This window comes from Ciconia boyciana, chromosome 8 (genome assembly GCF_034638445.1).
Source record: "Ciconia boyciana chromosome 8, ASM3463844v1, whole genome shotgun sequence".
NCBI lineage: Eukaryota > Metazoa > Chordata > Aves > Ciconiiformes > Ciconiidae > Ciconia > Ciconia boyciana.
Genome location: NC_132941.1, coordinates 12,060,817 through 12,081,800, shown reverse-complemented (window position 1 = coordinate 12,081,800; position 20,984 = coordinate 12,060,817). Strand labels below are relative to the sequence as shown.

The 20,984-nt window shown below is 40.9% G+C and overlaps 1 protein-coding gene across 5 annotated transcripts; it reads right to left on the bottom strand.

Annotated features, from left to right (window-relative positions):
* Positions 1-820: 820 nt before the first annotated feature.
* On the bottom strand, positions 821-19,491 carry SLC30A4 (solute carrier family 30 member 4). Of its 5 annotated transcripts, XM_072870845.1 has the most exons (7): positions 18,473-19,474; positions 13,328-13,474; positions 7,797-7,950; positions 7,297-7,510; positions 6,891-6,996; positions 3,884-4,018; positions 821-3,198 (listed from the first exon to the last, which is right to left on the bottom strand). In XM_072870845.1, exons 1-7 carry the CDS (start codon positions 18,861-18,863, stop codon positions 3,044-3,046), a joined length of 1,302 nt encoding a protein of 433 aa, XP_072726946.1. In that variant the 5' UTR covers positions 18,864-19,474; the 3' UTR covers positions 821-3,043. The 5 variants fall into 5 exon arrangements, with proteins under 5 accessions (XP_072726946.1, XP_072726947.1, XP_072726948.1 ...); XM_072870846.1 differs by lacking the exon at positions 13,328-13,474 and having other exon boundaries at positions 18,473-19,478; XM_072870847.1 differs by lacking the exons at positions 821-3,198; positions 3,884-4,018 and adding an exon at positions 4,042-4,609 and having other exon boundaries at positions 18,473-19,480.
* Positions 19,492-20,984: the final 1,493 nt, after the last annotated feature.

Here is a 20,984-nt window from a genome sequence, read left to right as displayed (position 1 = left end):
CAATGTGTATAAAAATAACTCGTCTTCTTTTATAGGCACTTGCACTTCCTGAGTACTGTTATTGTGCACTAGGTCATAAATTCCTGGTAGTTTATTTGCAAATCAGTGTTATTTTCTGAATATTTCTCTATCCTTATAAGTAAGTGTACTAATTATTTCTACTTGGTGATTTTTATAGTTCTGTTGTGCTCATTTATTCCATCACTAGGAGTATTATAAGTTATAACATGCATATTCCTTTTGATGTTGATTAATAGCAGATTCAGAAGAATACTGGATTCTTACATTAAATAGCAGTGCCAGACAACCTGTGCCCTGAATAATGTATAAAGAATAAGAAAAGGATTTAGAGGTAGACCTAGAGGTAGACCACACAGATATAAATTTCCATGTGAGTTTAGTTAGACCTTAAAACAGGGCATGTACCCTTCAGAGTCTCCCCGAGATAGATGCATTCATTCTTTTATTCCTGATTCTCATTTCCTCTTCTGTTGCTTTTTCTCTGAACTCCTTCCAGTCTATAGGCCTTGATAACAAGGGCCCCTCAAGGGTACGTGTAGGGTTTCAAGAATGTTTTGCCAGTTGTTTTATGGCTGCTCCTTCACCATGCTTTGTCAGCTTGTATTTTCTAAAGTGTAATTATTGCACGGGAAATAACAAGACTTAAATTGTTCTGACTAAAGAGGGAGACATAATTCATTCTATGTATAGCATCTCCAAACTGAGTTAAGCTTGAGTGTTCAGACACTTCAAAAAACAGCTGCTGAAGGAACCCAAGATGACGACAAGAGACAGCAATACAAATAAATATAAGACGATGTGAAGTTTAATAATTGATTTAATAAAACCCACAATAAAGCAACACATTTCTGCTTTTTTCTTCAATTAAACAAATGTGTAGTAAATTATTACAATAAAAAAATCCAAATACAATACATGACTACTGTACTTCAACTTCTAATTACAGCAACTGTAAACCCCAATTTAATTAAAACCTATTTGAGTATTAGTATGTGCAAAATACCTGTTGTTTGTTTGTGGTATTTTTTTTCCAGTAAGTTTGTAAGGATGAGATGCACATTTTTCATGAACTGTGATATGGCTTAATTAATGATAGAGTTTGTACTGAAGCATTAACTTCCCAAGTACAGTGCTACTTTGCCTCTGAGCTGCATGTGCTCCCATGCTGTACTCAAGTGTTCCCATTTCTTGCCAGAACAGGTACAAACAGTGTTACACGCACTTTGTCCAAATTAATACTGTGCTGTCAGTTTTCACCTCTAAGTCACAATGAGACTCCTGCCTCAAAAAAAGGGGAGGAAAGAAGCCAAGATTGTTACCACCAATTTGCAGGTGTAAATCAGCCTGATGAATATGTGAAACCCTAGCAAGTTTCAAAACAGACAACAGCTTAAGTATTCACAGCTGAGTATCACAATATCCATTACTGGGCAAAACTTTTCCTTTCTGATCCACAAAAAGAACTACTTTTGATGTCAGTGGAAGTTCTGCATAAAGATCAAAGTACAGACTAAGAAAAAAATATTTGAAGCCAAGTTCTTACCATCTTCTGAACTTTGCAGGTCATATTCTTGTTGCCCTTAGCTTCCTCAATGCAAATGACTTCAGAAGCAGGCGTAAATCTGAGCTTGGAGGTGTATGATAGCTTAGTGTCAGATTTTATTATCCTGTGTACATTGAAAGTACAGTGATTCCACCATGAGGCTAAGCAATTCAGTTTTGTGGACTTTGAGGATGAATAAATAGTCTTTTCAAATTGTCTCATCTGTCTGCAAGTAAGAAAAGGCCTTTCTACCTCTGTAGGTTGTTATGATTTTGTTGTCCAACACAATATTATGATACTGTTGTCCACACCCTTAGGTTACTGAGCTTGCTTGGATTTTGCTTTATTCATAAAGCCAAGTAGTGAGGGACTGCTACTGCAGTGGCATTCCTGTCAGGATACTGCCATACTGTGCTCAAAGCAAAGATGAAGAGGTCGGAGATCTGTGACTGAGGGAATAGTACATATCTAACACTTTTGCTCCCCACTTTTCTGTTAGAAGATGCATGTATTTTGTATGTCTGTAGATTGTGTTTGAAAGTATCTCCATGTCAAGCATCGTTTCTATCATTTGATTTTTCTTTTAAAACAAAACAATCATGGAAAAATGATCAATTACAGGACATTTATTAATTATAACTAGAATGCATGCTAATCAGCTGGCCTTTTAACGTGAATCAAATGTTGGTTTAGACATTCAAGATTATTAATAATAAATTCATCTTACAAGTCAAAACTTTGTAAAATAAATAACCTGTTTCTAATGTATAAACCCTATTCTAAAATACATTAAAGATAACTGATCACTTAAAACACTTTGGGTCCAGTTTTGGGTCTCTAGTTAAATACCAGAAGCCTGGGCAAGGATCTTCCTATCTGGATCTCTGAATGCCCAGATTAAAGCTAACTTTCCAGTTTGGGTACAGTAAATTCTATATTTTGCAGTGTCTCCAGAGAGACAGTTTCCAAAATAATTCAACTAGCACTGTATACATTATAGTTTAAGATACTGTATGAAAATCACTATTGCAAAAATACTGTATAATTAATTTGGGGATCATGACATATTATGGAACCCTGGCGTGACCAGCATTAGAGACTTTAATTGAAATACTGAATACTTGATGCTCCATTTGGAGTGCAGGTACTTTGTGGTACATAGTTATTAAAGGACAATATTGGACTGTAATTTGTGAGGTATCTGCAGAGCCACACTGCAGTTTGTAAACAATAATCTGAAAACAGCTTTGTCTCAAAATCATAATAAATTGAATAAACCAGTACAAGGGAGAGAGTGAAATACATGTTCTGTAGGGCAACCACTGCACTTTTGCAGCACCAGTTCTCCCTGCTGCACGTTACATGGTACAAATCCACATATTAATGGTTTCTATTTGATCATTTTCATTTTGCATTTATTGCTCTCAGTCTTTGACTACAAGATAAAGAATAAGGCAGCAGTTCCCAAAACATATGAAATTAGGCACTGGAACTCTGACAACTTGCGCAGGTTTTGCTCATTTCCTGTTTGTAACTCTGAAGCTGGACAGAGCACTTGTACATTCCAAATGTGTTCAGCAGCAGTTGTCGGGCCTTGGACTGAACTTCCTCCCATTTAGATGAACTACCAGGAACTGGAAAATCAAGAAAATAATTAATAGAATTAAATCCTCAAGAACCTGGACAATCCAGCTGTTCTCAAATTTTTCACAGTGTTACCAACTAGAATAATCTTTGTTCATACTCATTTATTAATTTAATATTGTTCTGTGGTCACTATGTACTCTCTACATATTGTTTTAACACCTTTACATCTATATCCTCTAACTAGAATGATATCTTGATAAAACTGTGTGTGTTAGACACCACCCCCCAACCCCCCAAAAAAATTGAGCTTTCTTACTAGGAATTAATATTCATGGTACTGTTAGATGTCTAAATCAGCACATGTTTTGGCAAAACATATTTATTTTTCATGTGTCAGATTGTTCCACATTAGAACGTCACCCTGTCTTTCCCTGGACAAAATATGGGAATTTCTGAAGATAAATTCTCCCCCCCCCCCAAGAATCTGTACTGGATGTTTCAGTATGAACATATTTTCTCTGCACAATTTTCATTTACACTGTGTCTTTCTGGGCCAATGGGTTCTATACCTCGCTGTACAAAACCATAGTTAGTAGATTTTTTTTTCCCCCCCAGAACAATATTTCCTGGTTCAACTTAAATAAATAACAATATGAAGAGAAAGTGTTTTGGTAGGGGTTTTTTTTCCCTATGCTTAGATTTAATTTAGAATCATGCTATACAGCAGCTTACCTAGTTGCAAGTGGACTATGGCAGTTGTTTTTCCTGCAGTGAGAGACCAAACATTTAAATCTTCTATAGAATAAACATCTTCAATTTTCATCAAGTCTTCCTTAATGCGATCCACATTTAAATGCCTTGGAACTCCTGTGATACCAAGAGTGAGTTAAAATTCATTCTGTCTTCTGCAAACTCTCAGTGGCCTTTAAAATGTCATGACAGATCTCAATGTCATAAGAGTTTACAGTTTGTGCTGTTGGAAGTGATTAGTAACTTCCAAGTTATCAATAGAGAAGGATATGCAAATTGGCATATTAAGTCCAGTATGGATACAGAAGTTATACAGGAATTGCAGTGTTGTCTCAAATGTAACTTGTCCGGTCCAGAATCCGCTCTCTGGCAACAGTCAGCATTAGATCCTTTGGAGCGATGTACTTGTGTAGACAACTTGACTGCAGCTTCCAACCCCTAGTAATTGCTTAGACCAGACTCTTAAGGTCAGAATCTAAAAAAAAATGCTGGGGCCTGCCTCTTGCTGTCTCCTGAAACTTCTCTTTTCAGGCAACTGGTATCTTTTTCAAATGTTCACAGTAATCCATCTGCAGTGGTTAACACACAGGACTTTTGTCTTATGGGGTGGCATCTTTGCAAATCTATGATTGCACTGACCAGGTCCTTCTGGACGTGCTGTTTTCAGCAGCTACAGCACTTCTATAGCTTCCCTACTCCACCCTTTAGCTGTACAAAGGGCAGAATCAAAATTTTAGATGATCAACATGGGCTCAAAAACTAGTACAAAAATACTGAATAAACTGTTTCTGAATAGTTTTGTTTCTATCATAGCTTTTTACTGCTTATCTTCCAGTTTTATGGAGTCTGATTATATATACTATGAAGAGTTCTGCCACTTGCTTCTCAAATTTCTTCAGAATTTTTGGATGACTCCTCTCTGAAGCTGATGCCTTACTGTCTTTTAAATTATGTTAGTTCCAGTACCATCTCTTCTGAAAGTTCAGTGTCTAGGATTGTCTCATATTCAACAAAATTTTCCTTCTAGTGAAGACTAACAGAAAATCATTTAGCTGATAACTAGCTAACTGCTTGGTATTATTTCTACAGCTTGCTTTTTCCCAGGAAACATGGACTTAAATTTTGATATCTCACATCATGCTACTGATAGACTTCCCTGCTGCCTTATAAATCTATATTAAAAGTTAGAATCTCCTTGCTTGTATTACACAATCATTTAAGGTTTTAATTTAGCATTTCTAGTATAATGATGAAACTTAAGTTAAAATGAATACTGAAAGCAGATACAATTCAAAGGACCCTTATGTTGTTGCAGTAGTCTCAAACATAAATGCAAGTCCATTCTCTGGAGATCCTGAATTTGTGTTGGAAAAATTCCCTAGCATACATAAAGCCCACCTATCATCACTTTTAGTAACATCATTAACGCGGAAATTTTTATGACAACTGGGATATCTATGCAAACAGCTACAACTCAAACATCTGGAATGTGATACACCATTAGTTTGTCTTATCTGTTTTCTTCAGCTAAATCTTAGCTATTGCCTTGGAGCTAACTGAGGTTTCTTAAGCAAATTTTACCATTTTTGCCTTCTTGGTGAACTTCCATGTCCTGGGATAGAGTTAATTTTTTTCCTAGTAGCTGGTATAGTGCTGTGCTTTCGATTTAGTATGAGAGTAATGTTGATAACACACTGATGTTTTAGTTGTTGCTAAGTAGTGCTTACACTAGTCAAGGAGTTTTCAGCTTCCCATGCTCTGCCAGATGCACAAGAAGCTGGGAGGGGGCACAGCCAAACTGGCCAAAGGGCTATTCCATACCATATCACATCATGCTCAGTATATAAACTGTGGGAGTCGGCCAGGGAGCAGCAACCACTGCTCAGGGACAGGCTGGGCATCGGTCAGTGGGTGGTGAGCAATTGCATTGTGCATCACTTGTTTTGTACATTTTTTTATTATTATTGTTGTTGTGGTGTTGGGGTTTTTTCTCTTTTTCTCTTTCTTTTTTTTTTCTCTCTCTTTTTTTTGCCTCTGCTGTCCTATTAAGCTGTCTTTGTCTCAACCCATGGGTTTTACTTTTTTCCCCAATTCTCTCCCCCATCCCACCGGAGCAGGGGAGAAGGTGAGCGAGCGGCTGTGTGGTGCTTAGTTGCCGGCTGGGGTTAAACCACGAGATTCCATTTTGTTAGATTCCCCCCCACCCCCAAATGACAGCAAAAGCACTTGACATTGACGATTTTTCGGTCCTTGATTTAACCTTGTAACATAATAAAAGTAAAGTCAATAATAGCTCACATGAGACAGCTAGGAAGGTGCAGATAAAACCTAGGATTTTTCTCCCACCCCTAACATTTTCACTTTCATAAGGTAAAAGTACTAGATCAAGCAGTAATAGTTGGCATGTTAGTTATAATAATGCAAAGAATGTTGCTGGCATCTTTCCCTCTAAGTCACCACATGAGATAAGATTCTTCAGCTTATGTTCAGCTTTTCTTTTCCTTTTTTTTCCTTCTTCCTTTTTACACCACTCTTTACTTGTGTGCTTCTACTGTTACCATAGGGGAAGCTACAAATAATACAACAGCACTTGTGGAAAAGGGAAAGACAGGACAGGCATGAACCACCTGTCCAGTCATTTGGCCTAAGCTTGCTTCCTCCTTTTACATGCATTCACATTCACTTTAACTTTACAGTAATTAAAGTGAAAGTGTAGAACTGAGTCTGGGCAAATGTTCACTTAGTTTAGCTGACAGCCATTGCAGACACACAAGAAAGTTCTATACATTTCACTGCAGAGGTCAAAGACACCTAAAGACTGCTGCAACTGAGATAAGCTATCAAGAACCAACAGAGTAAAGCAGCAGAAGGATAAACAGGTCTCCAGACACAATCCATTTTGCTAGAGATGGTGATCATGATGTCAAAAAGTGCCAATGCTCACTGGTATTTGAAATGTAAAGTACTGCAGACTGTGCACAGATCTTACCTTCCAGAATAATAACTCCTGTGTCACACAGAATTCGAACTGTTGTCAAAACCACCAGTATGGAGAATACATATGTACATATAGGATCAGCAATCTTGTATTCTGGCTGCAAAGGAAGTTCCAAAGTGTTAAAGGATGTATGAAAATAAGCTGACTTACAAAAACATGACTCAGAAATGCAGTTACTTCTAGCTCCAACTTTCATGAATATTTCTTTTTGTTTGAATAGTGACAAAATGCATAGTAGAGATAGTCTTTGCTTATTTTGTATGAATGTATGAAGCTTATAATAGAATGTCACAATATTTTTTTTTGTAACTTACAAAAACAAGTCACTTTTAAATTTAATCACCGAAGTTGACATTTTAAAAAGTCCACCCTGCCTCAAAGACCAGCCATTCCTTACCTTAAAGCGTATGATGTATGCAGCTACGAGCACACCAATACTTTGTACCAGGTCCCCAAGGGCATGTACAAATGCTGCTCTCACGGCAAGGCTGCTGTGTCCATGGCTACTGCTGTGGGCTGTGTTAGGAGAGTTCGACTGAGGTACATGAGAGTGAGGGTGGGAATGGGAGTGGGAGTGAAGGTGGCCAGACTGATTCAGCAAAAAACCCATTCTGAAAGTGAAAGAAGAAAAACACTCCAAGAAACAGGCTTTAGGGTTTGGTGGGTATTTGTTTTTGGTTTTGGGTTTTTTTTTGTTGTTGTTGCTTTTTTCTTTTTCTTTCCTTTTAAACCAAAGAATTGAAAAAGTAATACTCATTATCATTTCTTGTCTTATTTATGAAAATGAAGAGGTCCAGCAAAATTACATCCCATGAGAAAGTTACAGGCCATGAATGAATTAGCAGCTTATTCAGAAATACATTTATGAGTGTTAATGGAGAGAAAGGGAGATCTTACATTAAGTTAACTGCAACACCAACAGCTGCTGTAATCAGCATGATATCGCCATTTATTTCATAGTCCATATGGATAGTTCTTTGAACAGCTTCATACAAGAGGAATGCCATAAGGATATAGACCAGCAATACACTAATGATGGCTGACAATACTTCTGCAAACAGAAAGGAAACAACATTACAAAAGTGAGTCTCAGATCTATTTCTATTTCCAAATTAGAATGTGGACAGAGCCTTAATTATTTTAACTATTTCATGCGTATTATAACCCTAATGCACAACTAAGAAGCTGTGTGGTAAATAAAACTCATAATATAGGATTAACAAATGGAGTTTGTTCTCATCCACTCCTTCACACTTCCCTGTCAGTATATCCCTCAAACTATGTTTTCTCTGAAAACTTCTGCATGAGCGATGACTGTGACTTCTTCAGACAACCCAGAACTTTTGCCTGAGAAGTCGCAGACAAAGGCCGTGTCCAGGAGAGAGGAAGATAGGCGATCTCAAACATCACCAGCCCACCTACACGTAAGAGAAAGCTTGATTTCAAGTGTCCACAGTATTAAGCTGGATTTAGAAATTACTTTTATATATCCTTTTGTATTTATGATGAAGAAAAATTATAAAAAGATTAAGAAATGGAACAGTACAAACTTGTCAGACATGTGACTCCTAAGCTTCTTGACATATGTATGCATACACGTTATTTATTGCAGATTTCAGCTATGAAGGATTGCTTAATGTAAATTTCTGTATTAATGTAATATGCTGTTTTAACATCATCTAGTGTTTACCAAATACTCATATTTCACAAAAGTGAGAGCGTTATGAGCAACATTTCAGTGTAGGAATTTTATCTGATCAGTAGGGACTTTCAAAAGGGCACATATATCTAAATAAAGAGAAAATGAGAAGTTAATAAAAACTACTAATATTTCATTGTCCTGCACCTTCTGCCACCATTTACATCTGTGGAAAGTGGTTACAGCTCTCTACAAGGTCCCTGCTGTTCTGATATGAGGTAAATAGGCCTGAATATTTTATGGGTCTGGACCTTAGTGCTGCCTGCCTCACTACCCAAGTCATTAAATTTGGCTGGTAATAGCATACATAAACCTGAGAAGGATGAGTCCACACTACAGTTTTAAGGTCCTACTGTAAAGAATATAGGTATTTCCAAATGCATCACTAGATTCCTTTTAACGTAAACATACTTTTACCCTCTAGCTTCATATTCTGAAAATGATTGCCCTGTTGCAGCTGAAACTTTAAAAAAAAAAAAAAAAAAAAAAAAAAAAAAAGAAGGCAAGATACCTGACAGAGAAAACACTGGCCCAGTTAAGACTGTCTCAGTTATAAGCAAGTTAATACACAGCTTTACAAAAAGCACTGGGAAAACCTTAATGCTAGCTCCATTGTATTGCATGTAAATCTGCAGCCATGCCTGAGTAATCTGTAATTGTTATGTGTAATGCTTATTACTGTCACTTGCCGTATGGATCACTGGGATCTTAGCCTTCCTGTTTGAATTCAAAGATCAGAGTTGGAATTCATTTACTTGGAACTGTAATGGTTGTTCTTCCCCCTTGTTCTACACATGTTGCCCTGATTTATTCCCCAGTAAGGGCAAAATTCTGCTCTTGGCTGTACTATAGCTCTAAGAATACTGATCTGAGAATTGCCTCACTTCTCCCTCTGCTTTGAATCTGTCGGTGTGTAGTACAACTTTGGTTACTGCAGAAGGTGTCATTTCTAACACAGAACTGCCTTAATTTTATTGACTATTACAGTAAAAAACATGTAGTTATATAAGCATTTTAATATCACCAAGATCACTTGATCCATACACTGCATTGTTAACGTTATGGGAGAAGAAACTCACACCAACGCATTCAGCTGTTCGGTAGTGCGTCAATGCCTGGACGAGTACCAGCATTACCAGGCAGTAACAAGGCTCTGAAAGGCAACTGTCACAATCTCAAGACGGTTTCAGAGCAACATGAAAATCCTGGAAATATCCATGCAAGTGGTAGTGTTCTTTACAAAGCAGGCAGATTATTCAGGGCAACAGTCTTAAAAAAAATATAATACATTGCTTAGAAGGTTTTCCAGAATGCTTTTTAAAAAATTTGTGAAGCCATAGCACATTAGCATTTACCAGAGAAGTAACATATTGTGGTTTTACAATCTAAACCCATGTTTTCTGCAAAGGAAACCAGTGTTTTCCTTGCAGTTTCTTTCAGAGTCATTGCCATATCAGCATTGTAGATTTGTGCTGAGATCTTTCACTTCTTGTGAAATGAACTCTGCACTGTCTCAGTGGACTGACTGATTCTGTCATTACTAACATGGTCTCTGCAGCAATGGAAAAATGCCAGGTTCCCTATCTATGCTTAAATCTGCTCAGTGTCTTGCTGAGAAGGAGGTATCTCCATTTGGTGGTGAAACAGAACTATTTTTGGCTTCAAGAATATAATCCTTTTTAGACATGACTGCAATTTCCATGATTTCGTCTTTACTTTTCTAACCCATTCCTGAATCTGGCAGCTTCCTTTTCACCACTGAAAATGGAATAAAACTGAAGATGGAGCATACATATTATGTATTCAAAGAGAATTCAAATAAATGAAAACTAGTGCTAATTTCCTTCTGGAATTTGACTAGACAACTAATAGCTCTGTTGTCTTCACAATGCAATGTTTATGGGAATGAGATTGAAAATTCATCATTCTGCAAACAAAAGTCATAATGAACACCAGAAACATTGTTTGTTAGAATGTTTTCATGCTTACTGTATTATAGATTATCTTAAAACTTAATGCAAAGCAGGTCAGCAATGAGAGTTCTTGCACATATTCTCAGCTTTAAACAAATGCTCCACATTTTTTCTGTGACAGATGCTCAATCTGTACCCTATTTTTAACATTCCATCATGTTTTGACATCTCTCTCATGAAATTCAAGCTATTGTTGAGCTCATTTTATTTGCTGACAAGCTTCTTGTATACAGGTTATTTGGAAAAATGTGTTACAGTGAGGATATACCCTAAAAGCAGCTTTGTTCCATTGCCAGCATTCACTGATGTGTGAAACTGGGCCCTCAGGCCACAGCGTTCAGACTGTGTGCCTAGAATCAGGCAAAGAAATTTCACAAATGTGACTTTAAAAAAATGTGTACAGTAATTTTGAACCATCCCATCTTCTGTACTTGCAGAGCCTAGGTCAAGGTTTGGGGGTCTCTTGCAGGGCCTTTACCCACTTCCCCTTCCTCACTGCAGCCACAGAAACTCTTTCCCCAACCCCCAGGCTCTAGTCGTACTCCTCCTACAGAGAGAGCTGCACTGCTGCTACTCACGCAGAACGGCTGAGGTAGAAAAGAACCCCTGCAAACTGTGTAGTCCTGCTCAAAGCAGGGTCAACTGCAGCAGGTTGCTCAGGGCTGCATCCAATTGGGCTTTGAGTATTTCCAACTGTGGAGACTCTGCAACCTGTTCTAGTGTTTGACCACCTACTGGCACTGGGCAGCAGAAAAGGAGGAGTAATTGTTGCAGAACTAGGAAGCTGCTCCCTGTAGCTTCTCCCAGGGAGAAGATGGTGCCCAGGGAGAAGGTGGTGGGCAATATGGACTAATTCTATGGGCCAGATCTGGCCCATGGGCCACCACTGGATCAGTCTGGCCAGTATTTTTCTTGGCAGTAAAATGGAGGGAAAAAAAAAATGGTACAGAAAGTGAGGTGGCAGGAATCCCCAGGGATTTGTGTTTGCAAAGTACTATGGAGCCCTCAAATTAATTAATTGAAAAGTCAGTGAAAATTTACAGAACTACGATTTTAATGGTTAAATAATTTTATTTTTATTTTTCTGACAATTAACTCCTGTTTTAAGCTAGGCCATGGCATGTTCAATGTATGTACTGTTTGGTTTTAGAAAAGTTACAAAGACACATAAACTACTCAAATTATTTTTAAATAGGGTTAAAGTATGTATAAATGCTAGTAAACATCCTGCTGGAGAGTATGAGCAAGTGCCAGGGGCATACCTGCAAGGTCAGGTTTCAGTATTAGGGGAGCTCCTATTGCAAAATTAAAACTTCTTGAAAGAAAAGTTTGTAATGGGAAATGCTGGCATTGTTAATGCTTTCTTGCTAAAGCCCCAAAGATCTTTGCTCATGTACAGAGTTATGCATTCATGCATTAGTGACTAACTGATGACAACTGACTAGGAGTGATGGAGTTGTTGAATTCTACTCCTGTTCTAGCAGCCAAAATAAGAATTGCAAATCATGACTACACAAGACTTTGAAATTCCTTGAAAAATATACGCTACAGAATATATAGAGCAGAGGTAGCAAACTGTGACACTATAAATTATCTATTTCATGAAAAATAAAGGTTGAAGCTTTTGGTCAAATGTCTACAAGACCTGCAGCTGTATAATATGAATTATTATATCCAGTTAGCAACGATATGAGAACACCCTTTATCATAATTACATTTCCAAACATGACATAACGAATCCTGAAAATATCCTTCCAAGGTTTGGTACATAATTCTGTTTATACTTCTTTTTACATACACCTAAAATAGGCAGAGGTTAAGTAACTTACTGTATTGCAAACCATGGGATATTTTGACCTCTGCTTTGTGTGGTTTGGGGAGTGCAAGAGGAATACTGATTTATGAGGCTTCTGGCAGGGCAGAGCTCTCTGAGAATACACTCTACAGAACTTTTTAGTTCTGGATTAAGATGTAATTTTTCACACTGAATAGAACCTTTTTCTAGTGTCATAATTCTGACGTCAATGGGGCTTCATAAATCCTGGGCACTGGCAATAATCTGTTGTGAACAACTGACTGACATGTACAGCTCCTGCACCAACCAGCTCCTCAGTGTGTCACACAAGCAGTAACAGTGGTACAGCAGTGAGTGACCAAAGAACGCCTCTCTTGCTCAACAGCCTCAGTTCCAAAGCACAAAGGTGCACAAGGGCCTGACCTAATGCAATAGCCCAGTAACTACGGATGGGCTGTGAAACGCAGCTGCATATCTACCCTTGTTCTTGCTGGGGACAGCTTCCCTCCTCTGAACCCTTTTTAAACTTTTTAGGCCGTGGTTCATTTGTAGGAAGTCATATTTACAATGTCATCGTGTATCCAATTCCCCAGCCTTCCTCTTTAAGATGGAAGATTAATCAAGCATTCAGAATTTACCTCTGAATCTGCTCAGTCCTAGTTCCACAGAGATGGAGAGACTCATCCTGCTCCCAGTGAATGAAACTCTGCCATCAAACTTCACTTTTGGCTGAGGTTTAAAATTTAAAAATTTATTTTTTTATTATCTATTCCCTTGTGGCAATACAACCTATGTAGTGGATCCACAATGGCCAGCAAAAGGACATTAGAGTCAGGGTGTTAAAGCAACTTTTATATTTGTTGCTACTTTCTTTCTAGTTACCTATTCTTCTAGAATTAGGTGATCTTTACAGTTGTTGCTTAAAATACTCTGTTAATAGCAAAAGCTGATATCTACATACCTAAGCGATGAAATCCAAAAGTGAACCTCTTTGTGGGAGATTTTGCAGACAGCCAGAGAGCAAGCAGGGTCAAAATAATACCGCTAAGGTCAGTTAACATATGAAGTGCATCTGTCATAATTGCTAGACTGTTAGCAACATATCCACCTGAAAACAAAGTTGGAAAAGTCAGGACATACGACATTAATGATTCTAGATAATATCCTCTTGGCACAGCTTACAGTTATTTATTTTCAGAACAGTGCATTAAGTGCATGAGAGCCCTTCTTATAATCACTACACAGTTGGGTTTTTTTGCCATTACAATCAAAATGCCATGCTATAGTTTAAAGCTCCCATAGTTAGAAGGGCAGGGAAGTGTGCTTTCTATTACGAATAACATAGAAAGGATTCACTCCTGTTATTCTCACAGACTACTTGCATCATAACGTTTGCGAGATCAGGCCCAAAATAGTTTTGTCTCCTTTCTCTATATATTATTGCATGTGTTTAATCAGCTGATCCTTTTATTAAACTAGACCTGTTAAATATTTTGACGTTATGGAACAGGGACAGAAATCCAGTGACTCGATGGCAAGGAAATTTACCCTGCCCCCTTTTTATCTTTATTACGTTATCTTTTAACCTTCATTATTCCCTGTCCTGGCAGGGGTGTGTAAGTTCTGCCAATATATATTGCAGACAATGACTTCCACTTGCACAGCGTTTTGCTTTGTTATTTATTACCGTAATTTTTTCTCGTAATTATGAGCCACACTGAGACAAATAACCTCAGATCAAAGGTTAGTATCTTTGTCCCAATTCAATTGCTAATGCTGCTATTGGATGGGTGAGAGATTGAAACAATGTGCCTCTCTCTTAAGCATCCCTTATCCAAAGGGGAATCAAGGACAGGCTGTGTTGTCTTCAATATGCATGAAGGTAAGCCCATTTTCTCAGAAAAGATTACATCTGCAGTGTCAGCTCAGCTATGATTTAGTTTCTCTTTTTACCTTGAGATTGTCATTTGGCCTGTAAATTCTACTGAGCAAAGCATGCACCTGGTGTGCCATTTGGCAGGCCTGAGGCTCCAACTAACATTTTGAGTAAAGGTATCTTTGTATACAATTAGAACTGTCTTAGTGAAGAGGCTGACCATGAGGAGATAGCAAAGGGAAATTCACAACTGGGTGACTGCTTTCAAGAATAGTCATAAAACATGTGTGTGTGGCTGTGGCTGTGGGTGTTTGTATGTACACACCTGCAGACACAGCTACACTCTCCTCCCCAGCCAAGCACAAGCAGCATGGCCGATACTGTAGTATTGCTTGTACTGTGGGTAACTACCAAATACATCACATTTCAACCAGTTCCTTTCCTCCATTCCCCCTTCTTCAGTTGTTCCTAGGTTTCTAAGTCAAATTCTTCTGAGGCTGAAATTTTCCAAAGGCCATCACAGCTCAAAAACAGTGAGTTTTTAAGATTTAGCAATTCAGCAGCTTTTTGAATAAAATGAGTTATGCCTTTCCTTTCTGAATTAATTTGTTTCCACATAATTTTAAAAAATATTACTTAGAAATGTGCAACTCAGCCTCTTTTATAGGCAACACAGAAGAAACAATAATTTATATCTAAGAACATTCAATTCAGTAGTTTACATGTATGATCATTTAAAGTATGTATGTTAATTCACATGTATTAATTTTGAGAATCACTTCAGTCCAGGATGAGTCAATTCTATTTCAGCTAGTCTCTCACTTTTAAAGACTTTAAAAATAAAATTATAAAGAAGGAATTCAGGTATTGAAGCTAACTGTAATGCAGCATGTGGATTAAGGAAACATAATTGAGATTTATGAAATTCTGAAATCAAAGGTTCTCTGCTTCCAAATGTATCAGTTCATTGCTTGGTTAAAGGTACTGCCTAAGGGCTGTTTAAACACAACTAGCAACTTGGAGGGGGAAAAAAAAAAAAAAAAAAGACATCTATAACCTTCACAAATAGACAGCTTGATGGCTCACCGCTGTTTTCAGTGACCCGTGAAGGACAGCAGTCCTTCTCATGGATGATCAATTAGAAATCTCTAAACATAGCTCAAAACATCAAAACCCTGACAGAAAAGCTAACTAGGACTTGCAACATGTTTTTCATTTCTTGATGCAAAATGGTTCCCACAAAGTGTAAGTTGTTATCTGACTTTTACAATGACTGTTCATCAAATTAAACAACACTGGGGTGGGCTGGAGTAATGAGCTTGGCTATATTTTGGAAAAAATATGCCAATCAAGATTTCCCAAAAAAGCTGCTGAAACAAGATTTCCTTCATCTTGACATCAGTAACAGACAGCAGAAAGATTTTCACTGAACAAATTAACTGTCTGATAGGGTCTTCTGCCTTTTTCTCAGAAACTCAAATCTGTCAAAGATCATAGAAGTCAGTTAAATGTCCTACATAATCAAACACAGTTTCCCAAATACCTGAGCTACAGATGAATTCAAAAAGTCCCAAAATTTGAAAGCAATCAGACAGAACACAATACAGGGCTGGAGTGAAATAAATTAAACAGGTAGAGCACTGACCCAGGACTTGAGGACTCCATCTTTAATTACTGTTTCTGCTGCTGATTACTTGCCCTGTGACAAGTCATTCAGGTCAAGATCCACAAAAGTACAGAGATACCCAAGCCTTCTGTTTATTCTCCGTGGAAGTTGGATGCCTGAATATTTTATGAGTCTGGCCCTTAGTGCTGTCTGCCTCAGTCCTCAAATAATGGAACAGGGCTGGTAATAGCATACATAAACCTGAGGAGGATGAGCCCATGCTACAGTACTAATGCTTTGTACAGGCAAATCCGCCACCCTGAGCTGAGCTTGCAGAAGTCCCGGCTGTAAGGGAGAAACAACAGATGATGTGACAGTGATGAGAAAGTATTTTTACTCTCAACACCTATTATTTCTAGAGCTCACTAGCTATGGAGAGGTCTACAATAGCATGAATCGGATCCGAAGCCCCTAACGGATACAGTCTTGGTGACTTCAGCATCAAGCTGCCAACAGCTCAGACATATTACTCAGTAAGGGGCCCTTCAGATGAACTAAATTCAGCATATATCAGAACTCTGATATGAATACAATCAAATAAAATCACTCTCATGTTAAAGGATGTCTGTGTCTGAGATGTAACACTTGCTTATCAAATTTACCTGAGTTCATGCTGGACCAAAATCTCAGCCAGAGAAAAAAACAGAGCCAAGGGCAAATGGAGGCAATCAGCCAGATCCCTTCAACAGGTTTGATGCAAAGTGCCTTATCCGTGATGAGCTGATATATTGTGGCAGTGTTATTAATGACTAACCACACACTGAGAGATGTTGAAGGACAAACCCACTTTTTTCCATTAACCCATGCTCCTGAAATAAGGCACCAAAAACTGGTACAGATATAGTCAGTATTCTGGTCTCTCTGAAGAACAGACCACTTCTCCTAGGGATTTTTTTCTATGTATGTGGGACTATGTATTATTTATATTCAAGCAATGATTTTGCTTCCTATCCATCTTGTAGAAGTTTCTGTCTTAAAAATATAATTCATAACTGTCTTAGGACAAGTGATCCAAGAGCACAAGCTCACTTCACACAAGCAAACATCGGATCTTCAATCACTACTGACCAAATTTGCATAGGTGAGGAGGAGGAGGAGGTAGGTCCCATGTTACCATACCTGAAGCATCTCTGGTCTTTACTTCCAGAAAGTTTTTGTGACTTGATTTTTTTTTCCTGGTGAATTATGGCCAATAATTCATCCGATTAGCTCAAATTTAGACTTGTATGTTAAAATGAAAGCAATCTGAAAGTAATTAATTGTTACAGTTGGTAGAGAGACCTGGCTCGACATACAGATCAATGTACTAGCACTGTGTAACGCTCCCCACTACTGCACATCAGGCGAAAGCGGATGAGAGTTTAAGCATTCTTCAGGAGGCTGAATAGCATCAAGTAGACACTTGCCCTGAATGGCATGGACATATCCAAAAGACAGATGGTAACAGGACACTGATATTAAATTGATAAGTAAACAGAGATTAAAAGATAAATACTATGCTTTGCAAAAATTATTAGTAATGGCGAAGGCATAACATTTAATAGCTTATCTATGCATCCAAGGGACTTTCAATTTTGATTTTATTTCAAGCCTATGCCACTATAGCCTATTAAATAAAGCACTGTCATTTTGTAGACAGCTGTGTAATGCACAGGTTCTCTTCAACCTGAATAGCAAATGCCTTTATGAGGGAGCAATAAAAGCTGAACTTCAGCACCAGATTCATTCTTCTGACCAACAACAATCTAGATGCTTATCAGAAACAAATTGCCTGGTAAAAACCCACCATTCTTCTGCCAAGTACTAACAAACAAAACCCACAAAGAACTTAATCAAACTACTTGCTATTCTTATGTGTTGTGACGGGAAGTGTTAAAATACCTATTATTTTAATTGACTTTGCTCATAAGATTTATGTCTGGATGGAGCATATGCTAGTCCAGAGCACAGCCGGACATCAAGAAGGTGTCAACAGAGTGGCTTCTTCACTCGATTGTTATTGATAGCTCAGGATTTGTCTTTTCAGTTGTAACAACAGAGCGTATTGCTGTATCTGGTGAATAAGGGCAAATACTCCCCAATAATAGTTTTGTTATTGTGGTAAATGTCACACTTAGAAACTGTATTTCCCTCTTCTTCTCTTGTTGCAAACACAGCAAGATTTTACGGCGCTACTTAAAAAATACTGAGGATGAAATTATTCATCCAATTATATTTATGTCTGCAATAAAATGCAATTTCTCCCTTGCTAAAAACACCGTACAAACTTACAAAACAGGAGAGATAAGAAGCCATTAGACATACGGGAAAAAGTGTATTTTATGCCCTTTGGGGGGATTGATGAGATTCAGGTAAGGGAAGCTGCAAATTCCTCTTTTTTTTCTTGCATGGAAAATAACAGGTAGACTTTGCTCCTTCTCGCCCTCTGAACTTGCAGCTAATCTCTCCCATCTCTCTCAATGGCAGGTGGTTTTTCTTAGTAAATATTTAAAACCAAGGCCGGAGCAGCGTAAGAGGCTGTGAGGCACCGGGCCGGAGAGACGGCAAAAAAGCCCCCGACTCACCTACGAGCTCCCCCGTCATGAAGAGGAGGTAGAGGAGGGCAGCGAGCGTCAGCCGCTTCTTCACCTTCCTCTGCTTGGAGCGCTCCCGCCGGCTGCTGCAGCTGCTGCAGGGGTCCGGCCGGCCGGCCCGGGCGCTGCGCAGGGCGATGTCCCGGTCCAGCAGGGAGTCGTCGTCGGAGGGCAGGCCCAGGGGCGCCCCGTTCACCGGCGTCTCCGGGGCCGCCTCCGAGGCGTCGTCCGACACCACCACGCGCAGCTTGTTAAACCGGGGAAAGTCTTCGTCCCCCACCTCGTCCGAGAAGTCAAAGGCACTGGAGTCGTTCAGGAACAAGGGGTCCTCGCTCCTCCGCAGCAGGGACTTGATGCTCGTCCAGAGGCCGGGCCGAGCCATAGCGGCGGCGCCCGGGGACCCCGCCGGGTGCGGCCGATCCGCCGCGGGCGGCTCAGCTGGCGCGGCTCCCCCTCGCAGGCGGCGCCCGTCCGCTCGCCGTCCCGTCAGGGCATGTCCCCTACATCGTCCCGCCGGGCCCTGCGCAGGCCGGCCGGAACGCACCGCGGGCCTCAGCCGCGCAGCGCCCCGGCACTACCGATCCACACCACCGCCGCCCGGCACTCGCAGCCCGCCGCCTCCGCGCCCGGCACCGACCTGTGAGGCGCCGCGGGCGCTGTCACCCCGGAGCCCCCGGCCGCCCCGCGGAGCCCGTCTCCCCGCCGCGCTCAGCCGGCGCAGCCCCGCTCACGGCGCGGCCGGACAGGCGGCGCCGGGCGCAGGGCCGCCTCCCTGCCGGCGCAGGGGGAGCGCCGCCGCCATGCGCGTCACATCCATCAGCGCCGCGCTCCGGGCATCGCCGCGGGCGGGGACAGCGCCTCAGCCCAAACCCCTGCGCGCTCCCGCGCCCGGCGCTGCCCCCGGGCCAGCCCCGCAGAGGGCGGCAGCAGTGGGCGCGGAGAGGCCGGGCCGGCAGACGGGGGCCGGTAGACGGCAGCCGGCATGCCCTGCGCGCCCGCGGACCGCCGCGGCCCCCGCCGGCACTGCGCCTGCGCCGCCCGTCCGAGAGGACTCAGGTTCGAGCCCCGCTCTCGCCGTTTCGCCGCGCCCTGCACTGGGCGCGGAGGCGGTGGGGCCGCGCTGCGCGGGGCCGGGCGCGGCCGCGGAGCCGGAGCGCGGCGGGGGTCGCCCGGCACCGTGGCGCCCAGCAGCTCCCGGCCTTGCGGCACCCGCGCTTCCCTCGTGGTAGCCCGACAGGCTGTGGCCGTCCCTACGTGCCGTTGTGTTCGGTGGGCAAATGTCATGCAAGCTAGAGACTTTTAACCGTAAAAGCCGTAAAATCCAAGTATGAGCTGTTGATAGATGAGCAGCTGTTTTCACGTACACTGGAAGCCTGAACTGCATAGTTCTGTGCTCTGGCTTCAAACTTTAAAAAGTCACAAGTTTGCATTGTGCAGCTTTTCTTTCTTTCTTTCCCCATCGAAGGCAGGGTTCTTTACACTGTTTCCAGTAACTCCTGTTAGGGCAGCGTCGTGTTGTAGGGAGTCACATGCGCCTTTCTGAACATTCCTTAAGGGATGTAGGGAGAAACAAACCTCAGAGGCCCTGCTGTTGTATAATTTCTTTCATAACTGTGCTCTAACATAAAAGTAATTAGATTTTGGCCTTTATTAATTCTGTCGAGAGGTTATTCCCCCTCCTCGCTGGTCTGATTACTAGAAATTTTCTAGTAATTTCCAGCCTACATGTATTCAGGGCCAGTTAGTACCCACGGCCAAATTTTGTTACTGCGTCAGTCAGTTCCCTAAGTCATAAACATTTCTGGAAAAACACGCCTGCCTGAGGGAAAGTACATATCCTGTTTTTTGACTTGGTTGAAGGAAGTTACCAAGTAAAGACCAGAGAGTTGTATAGAACTGCTAGATTTTGGAGAAGGGCACTCCCTTTCTGGTCAAGGGCTGATAGCAGGTTCTGGCACGCATCGGGGCGGCGCTGCAGGACGTGGAGCGAGCCCCTTCTTGGAACAGGCCCTGCGGGAGGGCAGTTGTGCGTGGTAAACTGGCCGTGGGTGGAGAGTGCTTATTGTTGTTCTCCATAATGATGTCCAAAAATAAACAGTATCACGCTTTGTCTGAGCTCCCTTGCCATTTTACAATGTGGACGTTTTCCTGAGCATGTAATCTCAAGTTATTCTTCCTCAGGTGGCGAAAGAGGTGCCATCCCCGGTCCTGGTCCTTTCACCCACCTTGTAATTCCCCCAGGAGGGTTATCAGCACAATTGTTTTGGGGCCAGACAATAAACTGGGTCCCTGAAATGGGCCACAATCAAAAAATACATATTGGAGGGGGTTGGGATGTATTTGTGTGTGTCACTGAGACTGCTTCTGTGATCACAACTTGCATATCATATGGATGTCTATCCATATGACAACTGAGGGGGCAGTGAACAGTGTGGGAGTCAGAATGAGCAGTCAAGGCTGGGAACCTGTTAAGCCAGCCTTGCTGCCAAGGAAAATGCTCCCA